At 43.6% G+C, this 13,883-nt stretch overlaps 1 protein-coding gene and 1 non-coding gene across 2 annotated transcripts in view; one reads left to right on the forward strand and one right to left on the reverse strand.

Moving 5' to 3' along the window:
* Positions 1 to 1,417: 1,417 nt before the first annotated feature.
* Positions 1,418 to 1,538, reverse strand: LOC114228173 (small nucleolar RNA SNORA26). The gene has a single exon (XR_003614286.2). It is a non-coding gene; the product is annotated as a small nucleolar RNA SNORA26 (small nucleolar RNA).
* Positions 1,539 to 2,973: 1,435 nt separating this feature from the next.
* Positions 2,974 to 13,883, forward strand: part of PDE6C (phosphodiesterase 6C) — a 38,255-nt gene continuing 27,345 nt past the window's right edge. The window contains exons 1-7 of the mRNA XM_054728977.1: positions 2,974 to 3,453; positions 9,721 to 9,873; positions 9,973 to 10,062; positions 10,658 to 10,798; positions 12,099 to 12,173; positions 13,164 to 13,228; positions 13,332 to 13,398. Coding sequence (XP_054584952.1) covers positions 2,974 to 3,453; positions 9,721 to 9,873; positions 9,973 to 10,062; positions 10,658 to 10,798; positions 12,099 to 12,173; positions 13,164 to 13,228; positions 13,332 to 13,398 — 1,071 coding nt within the window. The remainder of the gene's footprint in view (positions 3,454 to 9,720; positions 9,874 to 9,972; positions 10,063 to 10,657; positions 10,799 to 12,098; positions 12,174 to 13,163; positions 13,229 to 13,331; positions 13,399 to 13,883) is intronic.

Consider the following 13,883-nt stretch of genomic DNA (forward strand, 5'->3'; position numbering starts at 1 on the left):
TAACAGATTTAGTGTTACCTTAACTAATCATCAGCAAACAAACCACTAACTCCTAGGAAATACTGAAAAATGTTTTACCATAATTGAAAGAAGATCTGATGCAAGAAAAGTATGCCCTTACCATTATAAAAATTAAGCATTTCCAACCAGCTCCCTTTTGTACAAACTGACATTTACATCCATATCCTGACAGAGAGATAAGGAAAAATAGAAACAGAAAAAATGGGTAGCATTTATCTTCTGACTGCATTCAAAAGATGAAAAAATAATTGATGAGAAAATGAAGATTATTCAACCAACATGTTCAGGCACAAAAAGTCAAACTAATTTTTTCAGTAAGGTTTTTTCAGTGGTGACAAAGCTGTCATGAAGTTTAATCAATTTAGTTAATCGATTAATAATCTCTGAGATGCCTGGTCATATCCGTCAATTAGGTGCAGGCAGAGACTCTCTCAAGAGCAAAAGGGCAAGGTGAAAGGTCCCTTTGCAGTTAGCTGCCAGATGTGCCTGACATGCCTGCTGATATCAGAGGATAAAGAGCATGTGGATGGTCTTTCTCATTGCTAGTGGGAGTTGAAGTATTTACAATATCTTGAGAGAAAGACTTTTCTGAAACTCTCATGGGAGGATGAGTGATTTTTATCTGCATGGAATTACATCCTTGGGTTTCCAAAGTCCGATTTCCTTTCATCCAGTCCTGGAAAACGTGTAGCTGGGGATTCAGCAGAGCTGAAAGCAAAGCCAGCATCCAAAGTTTCCTTTCTATGATGGAGCTGGGTCCAGCATAGCATCAGGCTAGTTGCAGTCCATCAGTCCATTGTGTGGGGTCCACATGGCTCACAGCAAACACAGGGGAGCCAGGAGAGCACACCCCTTGCAACAAGAACACAGGTGAGCAAGAGAGTGGCCTTCTTTGTTTAGGAGATTAAATATCTTAAATTTTCCTGCGTTGGCAGTGGCCACACCTGCTGGGGCCAATGACCTGTTCTCAGGTGTGACTGAGAGGCAAATATATTCCCTATTTCACCCAAACTTTACTGTAGCTTCCTGGCCAAGATGCACATATGGCATGCCCATAATATTTGGCTTTCCCATTGCTTCTTTCCAGTTATTAAAATAACTCGGTTTATTACAATTTTGGCTATTCTATAAGCATTATTTCCTATAGAAATAGTTAACCACAGTGGAAAATTTTAGCAATTTAAATATTATGTGTGTTTATTAATATAGTATACTACTGAAAAGTGTAAACTTGTTAAGCAGAAAGTTTAAGGACGTTAAACCATTCTTTGGTATATCTGTAGGCTTTTAAAAAGAGTTCCTGAGATTTTTATTTAACTCTTGTGTTGGTGTTTGGCATTTTATGATCTCTGTCTAGATTTTATTTTTTTATTTTTATTATTATTATTTTTTTTTCAGCTGACTCCAGACAGGATCCAAAGAGGAGTTTTGCCATCTCTTCTCTGGGTTTTATGGAGACTTGCTTTATTTACCCTTCTGTGTTAGCCTCTTAAGGCATCTGTCTAGATTTTAAATTCCTTAGAGGAAAGGTCTTTGTATATTCCCCTGTAAGCAGTTAGTATGATGTGCTGTACAGCTCATGGGTGCACTCTTTAATTTAATCCTATTTAAACTGGTAGTTTGGGGGCAGGTCACGATCACTTACTAGCTGTGAGACCTTGAGCAAGTTAATTTCTCTGTGCTTTGATTTCTCACAAGTAACAGGTGTATTTCTGTTCAAGAGAGTATGTAATACAAAGTTTGTAGCTTTATTGAAATACTTAAGAGATCTCGAGTAAAGTTGAAATCAGCATTTAAATATTTAAGGAAAATTGGTCCATGAAACGGGTAGTTTGACTTATGAGTTGCATAATAGTGTTTAAATATTTGGGAAAATGTGCTTAATCAATGTAAAAGCTTAATAAATTGAACATTAAACAAAACTAAGTAGTGGTAAGTGTACTTTCCAGGCCAGAAGTCCCTGAGACATTAAAGATCCTAGCAACAGACAAGACAGATTTTATCCAGTACATTTAACAGGTTGTACCTTAGAGCAAAAATGTATGAGGTCTGGCTATTACTATTGAAAACAAAATCCAGCTAATATGCTTAGCAGGAAAACCCAGTTAGCAGCTGCATGGGTTGCTTTTTGTGATTATGTCTCTTGATAAGGATTATTATTTACGTTGTGGCCTGATGAGGCTTGGATCACAGACTAATGTTTTGCCACATTCACCTCTCTAGTAATAAGCCCAAGATTAGTTCCTTTAAAATGCTTCCTAGATCCAGCTTTCTCAAGTGAGGGCAATGAGAGGTGAGGGTTTTAGAGAAAAAACTAGGCCATGCAGCCTGGATAATCAAAGCATTTTTAAGAAGAGGGAAAATTAATATTCCATTTTATCTTGGGTTGATGTTAAACCCTTCCATCTCCCCCAGTGTTCATTGAAGTTGCTATATAAACAGACACACCCAAGGTTGTTTTCACTTCATATCACTATCTTGAAAGAATGATTCAAGTTGTCAATTTATGCTAATGGATATGTTCATGGATATGTTGATGTTGCTTCCTAGCTGCATGATGTTTCCACTAAATGCAGAATCAGCATGTGCAGCTGTATTTCTGAAATGGTTACTTCAACGTGCCGCTTGCCTGGCTGATCGAAGATGCTCTGAGGATTCTCCGAGGACTTACACACTAATGATGCTTAGGGATTTGTGTCCTGAAGAACTCTGTAATCCTGTGCTTCCTGAATCCCAGTCTAAGCCAGGACCTTCTGTCACATCCCAAGAGTTACAGGCAGTTGGAAAGCTCTGCTAAGCAACCATTCTGCTTGACCTTCGGGGTTCAGTGAGGTGCCACTTAGGATCGACGCAGGAACCTTGATCAGGATGTAGTTCCTTCTCCGCCCTCGGCCCCAGGTGGTGCTCTGAGGGTCTTCCTTCCTGAACAGCAGCAGGAAGGCCAGCCTCGCCATGGGGGAGGTCAGCCAAGAGGCCGTGGAGAGCTACCTGGAGGACCACCCTGCGTTTGCCGAGGAGTACTTCCACAGGAAGCTGCGGGCAGGGGCGCTGGGAGAAGCCTCGGAGCACAGCGAGGTGCAGGGCCGGGCCAGCGGGTCCTCCCCGGGGCTGTCCACAGAGGAGGAGGCGGCCCTGGGCCTGGAGCTGCTCCAGGCCATGCGGGAGGAAGCGGGCAGTGCTGAACCCGCGGCGCACTTGGCCCTGCAGAGGCTGGCGCGGCTGCTGCGGGCGGACCGCTGCAGCCTGTTCCTGTGCCGGGCCCGCAACGGCTCCCCCGAGGTGGCCTCCAGGCTGCTGGACGTCACCCCGACATCCAAGTTTGAGGACAACCTGGTGGCCCCTGACAGAGAAGTGGTGTTCCCATTGGACATCGGGATAGTGGGTTGGGTTGCTCACTCGAAGAAAGCGGTTAATGTCCCAGATGTAACAAAGGTAGGTGGCCTTGGGGCGGTGGGGCGGGGATGAGGACGTGGCGGGGTCCTGGAGGGACAGTGGGAAAGAGAGCTGAGGTTCGGGGGGCCATCCTGGTGCCATGGGTTTGGCTCTAACCTGGGGAGTGGGGGCAGCAGAGAAGAGGAGTACCCAAGTCCAGGGCTGCCAGATTTAGCAAATAAAAAATACCAGAGGCCTAGTTCAATCTGAATTTCAGATAAAGAATAAATAAGTTCTTAGTGTAAATTTGGCATTTTGTCAGGCAACTTACCTGGGCCCGGTACAGTTCACACCTTCGCTTACACCTCCATGCTCTGGGCACGTCCTTCTGACAACACCACACAGCAGGCTGCCCCTGGGGAGCTCAGCCAACAGCCAGATGCCAAGGCTCCTGGACCGCTCCCCATGCCTCTCACCCACAAACACACACGTCTCTGGGATGGATTGGCTCCTAAATGGATTCTTTCACCTATAGACCAAATGTGCAGAAAGAACAATAATACCATCGGAAAGTTCAGGTTTAGATCATTAAAAATGTGAATGTTGGTGATGGTTAAGAGCCATTGGCCATCCCAACCCCCCCCCCCCACCTCCCCCATAACGCAGATCTATATCAAGAATGAATTCCAATCTGGTAAATGGGACCTTTGGACCCTCCTGAGACCCATATTGCACAAATGGTTATCTCCTTTTAAAAACATAACATTTAACTACTTCTTACCATTGCAATGCTGGTTTCTTTTAGGAAAATACAAATAAAAAGGAGGAAATGCAAATCACCCATAATCCCTCCACTCTGCAAGAGCCATAGGCAACGGCCTGGAGTGGAGAAACTTTTTCTACACTCGTCCCATTATTTTGATTTGCAGTTAATGAAAGGGGAGAGGAGGATTACGCTGTCAGGGAGTCCACCGGGAGCCGCCCCCCACAGGCTTTCCGAGTGGAGGCCTGTGAAGGGGGCAGTGGAGGCGAGAGGATAATCTCCCTCCTGCCTCCCAAAGCTGATTACGGGGAGGAGGGGTGCGCCGACCCAGAAGTCGTGAGTGGTCAAATATTAGCAACACTCAACAAACAACCACAGGACAGCTCTCAGGTGCAAGGGTTGCCGCTGGACACATCAGTCCTCAGTCCTTCCCCATCCCTCCCTCCAGGGAACTGAGGCTGCTTCGAGCAGGTGAGAGGCCCACTGCGGCTGCTCTGAGTGACTAAAGCGAGCTGTGCCCTCGGGCACAGTGCCCGGGACACCAGGAAGGCTGTCCCCACACCCCTGAGTTTTTCTCATGGAAATGTGCTTTTGGCCAGTCTCCAGCTGAGCCCATCTCCTAAATTACGAGGACATCAAACTTAAGAAAGTGACAAGCAAGATTTGTTTTTCTTTCTAAGGAGAGATGGATAAAATGACTTCTGCTGCAATATTTTACTAATGGGCCCAGTTCTCCTTGTTGAGGGGAAAATGGTAGAATGGAGCTGCTGTCAGTTGGCCTTGGTCTGTTGCTGTCCATGGTGAGCGCCCTGCGTGGACAGGGCAGTTCATGTGGGGTGGGCGTGCCATGTCCCTCTGTCCTCCCTTTTCCCGAGGACCTCTGGCTGTCACGGGTGGGACAGAGGTGTATGTGTTGAAGACAGACACCCTCCTGAGCTCAGAAGAGAGACAAAGGCCTCATTTAGTCTCCATTTTTATTTATTTTTCCAAGAGTGGTGCTTTTCAGCTTTAGATGCACATTAAATCAAATTGGGAGTTTAAAAATACTGATGTCTGAGACTCTCAGTCGATCAATTACATAGACTCTGAGGGGTTGGCATACAGGCAGTAGTATTTTTAAAAAGCTCCTCAGATGATTCCACTATACAGTCAATGTTGAAAACCACTCCTCTCTGGGTGAGCACATGTGAGAGGAGGAAGTGAATTTCAAGTCAACTGTGGAATTCTAGACGGAAAGGGCTCCTGGAGTCCTTAGTCCAACTCTTTCCTGGGGCAGATGGGAAGTTAGGGTCACGGGAGCTGTATCTCTCCCAGAGCTCATGGTCTGGTCAGTGAATGAAAAGGGCTGGAAGAGAATTGAGGCCTCACCTTCACCAAACCCCATGTCTTTGCCGTTTCTTTTTAATGTGTTCTTTAATTCTTTTTTTAAATTTTTTAATTACAGTTGACATTCAATATTATTTTATATTAATTTCAGGTGTACAGCAGAGTTGTTAGACAATTACATTACAAAGTGATCCCCCCAATATTTCCAGCACCCACCTGGCACCCATGACTGATTTGTAATTATCAATCTGTACTTGTAATCCCTTTATTTTTTTCACCCAGTCCCCCGCCCCTGGCAGCCAGCAGTCCGTGCTCTGCAGGTTCACCACATTTCCGTCGCTGTGGCAAAACCTGAAAGAGAAAGGTGACAGAAACTGATGCTTTAAATTAAATTTCTATTAATTCCTTACCTTTTCCTTGCACTTGGCAAGTTATAAAGATTTTCTCATTCTCGATCTCACTTGGTTCTGGCAAAGACCCTGTGGGGAAGGCGTATCTATTTTTCCATCTTGTCTATGTAAGACTCTTCTCAAGGTCAATGAGGCAGGATGTGGTGGACCTGGGACCAGAACCCAGGCCTTCGGAGGCCTCCATCTTTTACTGCACCGCTGACCACACACAACTCTTTGGGCTAGCAGTGTGGGCACAGGTGAGGGAAGGTCTTCTCACACCCAGACAAAGGCAGAACTGGATGCTCTCAAACCTGGGGGTCCACAAAGGTTGCAACAGGGAAGCCACATGGTGTAGGGTGACAGCTTTGATATCAGACAGATCTGGGTGCACATCCAGGTCTGAGATGAGGAATGGTGTGATGGATTGTTTCTGCACCTGAGCAATGGAGGTAACCAAATACACAGATTAAATGGACATGAGGTGCCTGATCCTTTTTTTGTCTTTATTGTTGAGAGTATTACAGATGTTCCCCATTTCCCCTCAATGCCCCCACCCACCTGGTTCCTGCTCCACCCCAGGCCTTCACCATACTATTGTCTGTGTCCGTGGGCTCTGCATATAAGTGCCTGGTTGTTGGTAGGTGCTCAATAAATGATCGTTTTGACAGTATTATATTTATGCCAAAGGGGTTTGGGGGCTGGGTGTGGGTAGACAAAACTGGGTCAATGGTTATTGCCTGTTTTTAAAATAGGTTAAAGGCAGGAAAACTTTGAATAACAGGAAACTGAGGGATATTCTTTTCCAGTTAATAATTTATTTTTCTTTTGGGAAAGCTGTTGATTAATTCAATAGATAGGTGCTTCTCATTCTGACTGTGGTTAAAAGAAAGCCATGGAGAAGCCCTAAGTTTTCAATGATTAACACGGTGCTTATAGCCTCCTTTCCTCCCACTCTCTCTTCCTTCTCTTTTCTCTTTCTGACTCCTAATCTCCAGGGATAATGGTATTTAATCAGAATTTAATAATGCCATGATCCAGGTGGGCTGCTGTTCTAAACCATGTTCTCTCCAATGCTTTTAGTGGCTGCTTTGAAGAAGGACCATCAAGGGGAGTTTGTGACTTTGAGAAATACAGAAATGACCCAAACAAACTTCAGTAAGGATTGTTTGAGCTGGTGAAAATAAGAAAGTAGAAAGCCTCATTTCTCCTACCCTGAACTTGGATGGGTGATTTCATCCAGGACTTTCAGATACAATAATAAGCAAGCATTCTATTTTTAAACGTATAAGCCATTTTCTCAAAACAGCCGATTGAACTTGAGAGCATTTCCTTGTGTGTAGAACCTAGAGCGAACTAGCATCAAGCATTGAAGTTGCAGAGTGGAGTGTCCACCAGGAGATGCTGACTGGACTCCATTGTGCATGTTTCTGGCATTTTGATTATCCCTCTAGTGCCCAGGATTGCTGTGTAAGTGAAGGTGACCATGCTCTGTAATGGGTAACAGGAGGAAATTGGAATATAAGCTGGCCTGGGCAAGCAGCGCAGTAAGAGAAGGAGCCTGGGAGTGAAGATGCTACCAGAGCAGAGAGAAGGACCAGATGAAGTAGTTAGGAAAGAAGTGGCTCTTGCTGGCATGGGGCAGTGCTGGCCCTCAGAAGGAGGCGTGGTCTTCCATCAGTGAAGAACATTTAATTTCTTTACTGATTAGAACTGGTTAGAAAAACTAGAACTAAAAGCAAAATATTAATTGTAAAAGATAGCTATTTTTCATCGAGGGAGACCCAAAAAGTTTCAGGTTTCTCTTTCTGGTATATTTTGAATACCCACTATGTGTCAGACACCTCACATTTTCTTTGTGAAGGGTCGCATGTCTAGGGATGCTCCACAGGAGTGATTCACCCACTAAAAGTGCAGGTTCCTGGGGAAGACAGACCCCACGTTAGGAGATCAGGGTTGAAGGGTCTGCTGTGAGGTCTGCAAATCTGCGTTTATCTGCAGGTGATTCTGAGGCACAGGCAGGGACTCCTGCTCTGACCTGAGCCGTGAGCTCTGTTGACCAAGCAGCCCATGTTCCCTGGTGGAAATTCCAGTCCAGAAGTTACACACCAGTGGACTCTCACCTTTCTACTTTGGGAAACTGATCAGAGTCCAGCCTCCAAGGTTTGTGCTGCTCTTAGAAGCACCACCAACATTAGGAAATGAAAACAATACAACTTGTGAGAGCAACACCACGTTAATTTTGGCCAAGGATTCTCAGAGTTAGGCTGTAAGTTCAGTTCTAATCGAAGAAGCCTCAGGTTCAAAGAGAAGCTAGTCAGGACCAGGGAAGGCTGAGTCTATTCCCATGCATAGCTGTATTCCTCTGACTTACGGCCAATAAGACAACCACCATCTTTGACCTTCTTCTCAAGCCCTTTCGTTTGCGCACCTCTCCGAACTCACCTCTCTGCTCTTTCCTTGGTGAGTGTATTAGAATCATCTCTTGCATCTATCACATGTGACTTGTATCTGGGAAGATCTACTTCCTTTATGCTAAAGAGAGAAAAAAAAAAGTATATGAATGAAAGACATTAGCCTGGTAGAACAATAGCAACTGATAAGGATCTGGTGCTGACAAGAGGGTGGTCCTCTCACGCAGGACCAGCAGTGGAAGTAAGAATTCCAACCTTTTGTAAAAGTGATCTGTGTAAATAAAAACTGCATACACCTGGTGACCCAAAAGGGATTTCCACTTTGGGAAACACATCACATAAACATAAAAGCAAGAATGCTCGGTGCAGCATTGTTTGCAGTGGAGAAAACTACAAACAGAATGAATCAGTAGAGGCTGGTTGAGTGGATCATGGAGCTTCCACACTGTCGAGTAATGTGCAAGAATTTAGGAGGTAAATTTGCATCCATATGCACTGGTCTGGAGGGATGTCCATAACATATTGTTATATGATGAAAGTATTGTATGAAATGAGAAATTTTTTATTTAAATACACACACACACACACACACACACACACACACACACACACACACAGAAAAGAGCCCTGGCCGGCCTAGCTCCATGGTTAGAGTGTTGGCCTGCACACTAGAGGGTCACGGGTTCAATTCAAGGACAAGGGCACGTTCCTGGGTTGCAGATTCGATCCCTGCCCCCAATAGGGGTGTGTGGGGGAGGCAACCAATCATGTGTCTCTCTCACGTCCATGTTTCTCTCTCTCTCTCCTCTCTCTCTCTCCCCATTCCACTCTCACTAAAAATCAATGGGGAAAATATCCTCACTCCTTGGGTGAGGATTAAAATAACACAAAAAACAGAAAAGTCTTTGTCAAAGCGTAGAGCAAGGCATAGAAGGAGACGTACCAAGCAGTTAACACTGATTTCCTGGTAGGCAAGATTAGAAGTTTGGGGGAATACTAAGTTTTTCTTTAGGTTATGATCTACTCGTTCTCTGGTTTCAACTGCACATTTTACTTTTGTGAGCTCTGTGAAACGCACCTGTAACCCCAGCTGTGCTCTCCTTCCCGCCACACTTTCTGTTCACTGTAACCCTCAGTCTTTCCCTCCCTTCCTCTTAGCATCTTCTTTCCACTTGGCCGTGACATCACCTCTTTTCTCCTGGACCAACCTCAGCCTAACCTGGATAGGCTACAGCTCAGCTGGAAAACGCTCCCTCTGAAATGGGCAATTTCGTTCTATGCAATCACAGGATGGGGGGTGTTTGCTCAGGACCACTGCGCTGGGGCCCCGGATATCTGTTGATAGAATTTGGACTAGAGGGAAGGACCTGCTGCTATTTCTAGACCCACACTCCATGGTTCTGTGCTGCTTGGCAAACGTGTGTGTGTTTTTCAGAATAGCCATTTTTCTGACTTCATGGACAAACAAACCGGGTATGTCACTAGGAACCTGCTGGCAACCCCGATCGTGATGGGCAAGGAGGTTCTGGCTGTGGTTATGGCAGTTAACAAAGTAAATGCATCTGAATTCTCCAAGCAGGATGAAGAGGTAATGCTAACCCTGAGTCAGAGGCTCAGGAAATGTATTTGTTATAGATCTGAGAGGAAGATGTCACATCTAATTGGCTTTTTTCTCTGCTGTCTGTAGGTCTTTTCCAAATACCTCACCTTTGTTTCCATCATCCTAAAGCTTCATCATACCCACTACTTGTACAGTGTTGAATCCCGAAGAAGCCAGGTAAAGGGAAGGTGACTAATCACTCATGCTGACTTGTTCTGACCTGGAGGCAACAAGCCCAAACCCCTCCTTTCTCCTGTGGGGTTTAGCCCACCTGGAGCAGACCCCCAAACTTCAGTCCCAGGTGTCTTCTCAAGGTCTGCCCTGGCTTTCCATTCCCACCTGCCTGCCCTTCCATCTGTATGTGCACTGGCTTCCTTTCTTCAGACTTCATCCAAGGTAGCCCTGATTTCTTCATCTATGAGACGGCCATGATAATTAGAGTACACAGGAGCCAGTGGGCCACCAACACTGCACTCTGCCTAGGGGCTGTCTCTGCATCCAACTTTAGATGACCTCCCCTGCGAAGCCAAAACACTTGGACATAGGGACCAGTCATAGCTTTTCCTCTTTCATAGGCCAACAGCCTTGCAAAGGGCTACTCATTATCCCACACATAGAATCAGTATTTTGTCGGACGTGGACATGTTCAAAAATGGAATTGCATTGTCTAGTGATATGGGTTCATTTTATTTGATGCAGCTCATGGCTAACGCTCTATATTTTCATGGTGTATTTTTTTCCTAACTGTTTTCTTTTTAATATCTACTTTCAGATCCTTATGTGGTCAGCCAATAAAGTTTTTGAAGAGCTCACAGATGTTGAGCGACAGTTTCACAAAGTGCTCTACACAGTTCGGACATATCTGCACTGTGAGCGGTACTCCATTGGACTGCTGGACATGACCAAGGAGAAGGTCCTCACTGTGCCACACATTTTGCCTTGCTTAAAATCACCCGTAAAACATGTGTCACACGAAATGTGGTTCATTTAGGAATGGATAGCTATGTGAATAATCAGTCATGATAGTTCACAAGAACCAGTGCCAAGAAAGTAAGGTACAGAGGTAAAAAGTGAGCATTTTGGAGCAAAAACGATTTGGGCTTGAATCTTGGCCTTTCTGTTTTCTAGTTGTCTGTGTCGTCAATGAGTCTTTTATAAAAAATAAATATTAATTAAAAGACTTTCTTTTTTAAGAATTTTAGGTTTATAGAAAAAATGAGCAGACAGTTCAGCTAGTTCCCATATTATCTGTCTCTCCTATTATAACATCTTGCATTCATGTGGTGCATTTGTTATAGTTGATGAATCAATTTTGATGTTATTATTAACTAAAGTCCACAGTTTTCATTCAGGTTTACTCTTTGTGTTGTACAGTTTATGGGTTTGGACAAATGCATAATAAATTCATATATATCTGCCATTACAGTATCATACAGAATAGTTTACCTAAAAATCCTGTGCTCCTCCTATTTATCTCTCCCTCTCCCTACCCCAAATCTCTGGCAACCTCTGATTTTTTTTTTTTTACTGCCTCTATAGTTTTGCCTTTTCCATAATGCCATATAGTTAGAATTATACAGTATGTAGCTTTTTCAGATTGGGTTATTTTCCTTAGTAATAAACATAAGCTTCCTCTGTGTCTTTTCAGGGCTCGATAGCTCATTTTTTTAATGCTGAATAATATTCCATTGTCTGGATGCATCACAGTTTATTCATTCACCTACTAAAGGACATCTTGGTTGCTTCCAAATGTTGGCTATTATAAATAAAATACAGATCTTTTTGTAGACATATATTTTCCATTCCTTTGGGTAAATATCAAGGAGGGTTATTGCTGGATCACATGGTAAGACTATACTTAGCTTTGTGAGAAACTGCTAGATTTAATATTCTATATAAGAGTTGCTCTTTAAGAGTTACTTTTAACTAGGTATCAGAGTAGATGCTTTGTATGTATTACTCACTTAACCCTCATAATGACTCTGTAATATGAATTCTATTATTGTCCCCATTTACTGATGAAAAAGGTTAAAAGACTTGTTCACAATCACACGTTCCTATAAGCAGTATTGCTGGGAATTACAGACGTTTTTCAGCGCTAAAATTCCAGAATTATAAATTAACAGAAAATATGCAAACACATGAAATTCATATAAGATATGGTAGGTCATGGAACAGTTTGTATAATAATGTTTAAATATAACTGTCTCCAGGAATTCTACGATGAATGGCCAGTCAAGCTTGGAGAAGTCGAGCCTTATAAAGGTCCAAAGACACCAGATGGCAGAGTAAGTGCCAACTTCCTTGGTGATATCCATACATGGTGAAAGGTGCTAAAACCAGAGGCAGCCACGCATAGAGGAAGGAGCATGAGCCCCAGAAGGCCTGGGTTCTAATCCTGTAACTTTCTGCGGGACCTTGGAGTAGTAGAAAGAGTACTACACAAGGAGTTTGAGGTTCCAGCCCCAGCTCTGCCCTGAGCCAGCTGGGTGGCCCAGGCCTTAACTCATTGTTTAACTTCTCAGTTTCCTTTTCCATAAAGCCAAGGCTTGGGACCACTGGTTCTCCACAGGGAGGGACACATCAGAGCTACTTGCACAGCTTTTGAAACGCACTGTTCCCAGGTCCTTCTTCTGACATTGAATCTCTAGGGAAGGGTTGGGTTAGATTTATTCCCCACCCTCGACTGAAAGCTTCAAAGGGCAGGAACTGTGGTTTGCCACTGTATCCCCAGCACACAGGAAAGGCAAGGTGATGGGACACAACGTGTCCAGGCCTCAGGTTCTTCTCTGTCCAAAGAACTAGTGAGCTAGTTCTCAACATAGCCTCCGAATCCTGTTTCCAAGGCAGTTGTCCAGATGAGCCAGTGCCGGAGGGGGTGAGTGCTCACCGCCCAGCTGGGAAGGGGAAACATTGACTGAGGTTGAGAAATGACAGGATTTGTTCCAATGAAGTTATCAGTCAGGTAACTGGTTATCAGTCATCTATTTCTGGACAATAGAAAGGGATTAGTTAAAGGAAAAACAAGTTTCCCCTAAAAACTGTTCGGGTGAATTCAACTTTGTAAATTTCATTAAACAGGATTGCTCATGTAGATAAATGGCCAATGATGTTTCTAGTTTTATCACAAGCTTGTCATTAGGACACCAGCCGTTTGTGATTTTATTTCATGCCAAGAAACGTGGTTGGGAAATAAGGTACTATTCATATAAGTTCATCAATGAAAAGCGCTTATTGGGAAATAAGATTTTCCTCATAATCTCTCTCTCTCCTCTTAGGAAATCATCTTTTATAAAATCATTGACTACATTTTGCATGGGAAGGAAGAGATCAAAGTGATCCCGTGAGTATTATCATAAAGCAGCTGTAGGAGTTGCCATTTTATTTTTGTACACAGTGCACTTCTCAGTGTAACAGTGATTTTCTTTCTTCCGATCTTCCTCAAGGACACCTCCTGCAGACCACTGGACTCTCGTTAGTGGATTACCAACATATGTCGCTGAAAATGGATTTGTAAGTTATTGAACAAAATTAAATAATATTGGATGGAACTCTTATTAGCTAAGAGCTGCAAACAAATGTGAAAGCCAGAATATATCAGGGAAAGGTGAGGTGGCCACTTCCTTTGGCACAGGACATCGGTGAGAGCAACCTTGGCAGTTGAATTAGGTTAACTAGAGACTCCCAAACTCTACGAGAAAATATTTTGTCAGCAGGAGAAAAACTGATCCATTCCCCAGCCTTTATTTTTTCATTTCCATATATGTTTATTCATATTTACCTTGTCACAAAAAGGATTTAAGTTTCAACAACCAAGTAAAGCAATATAACACAAAATAGAAATAGGTGAAAAAGAAAAAGAAAAAAAAATCAAGGGCAGGATGTAAATTAGAGCCAGAACTAAAGATAACAATGATTTGCTGCACAATGTCCTCCACATTAATAAGATTAGGCTGCACATTTGCTCTTAGCTTTCCAGTTAAATAGGAAAACTGATC

Source organism: Eptesicus fuscus, chromosome 17 (assembly GCF_027574615.1).
Source record: "Eptesicus fuscus isolate TK198812 chromosome 17, DD_ASM_mEF_20220401, whole genome shotgun sequence".
NCBI classification, from domain to species: Eukaryota; Metazoa; Chordata; class Mammalia; order Chiroptera; family Vespertilionidae; genus Eptesicus; species Eptesicus fuscus.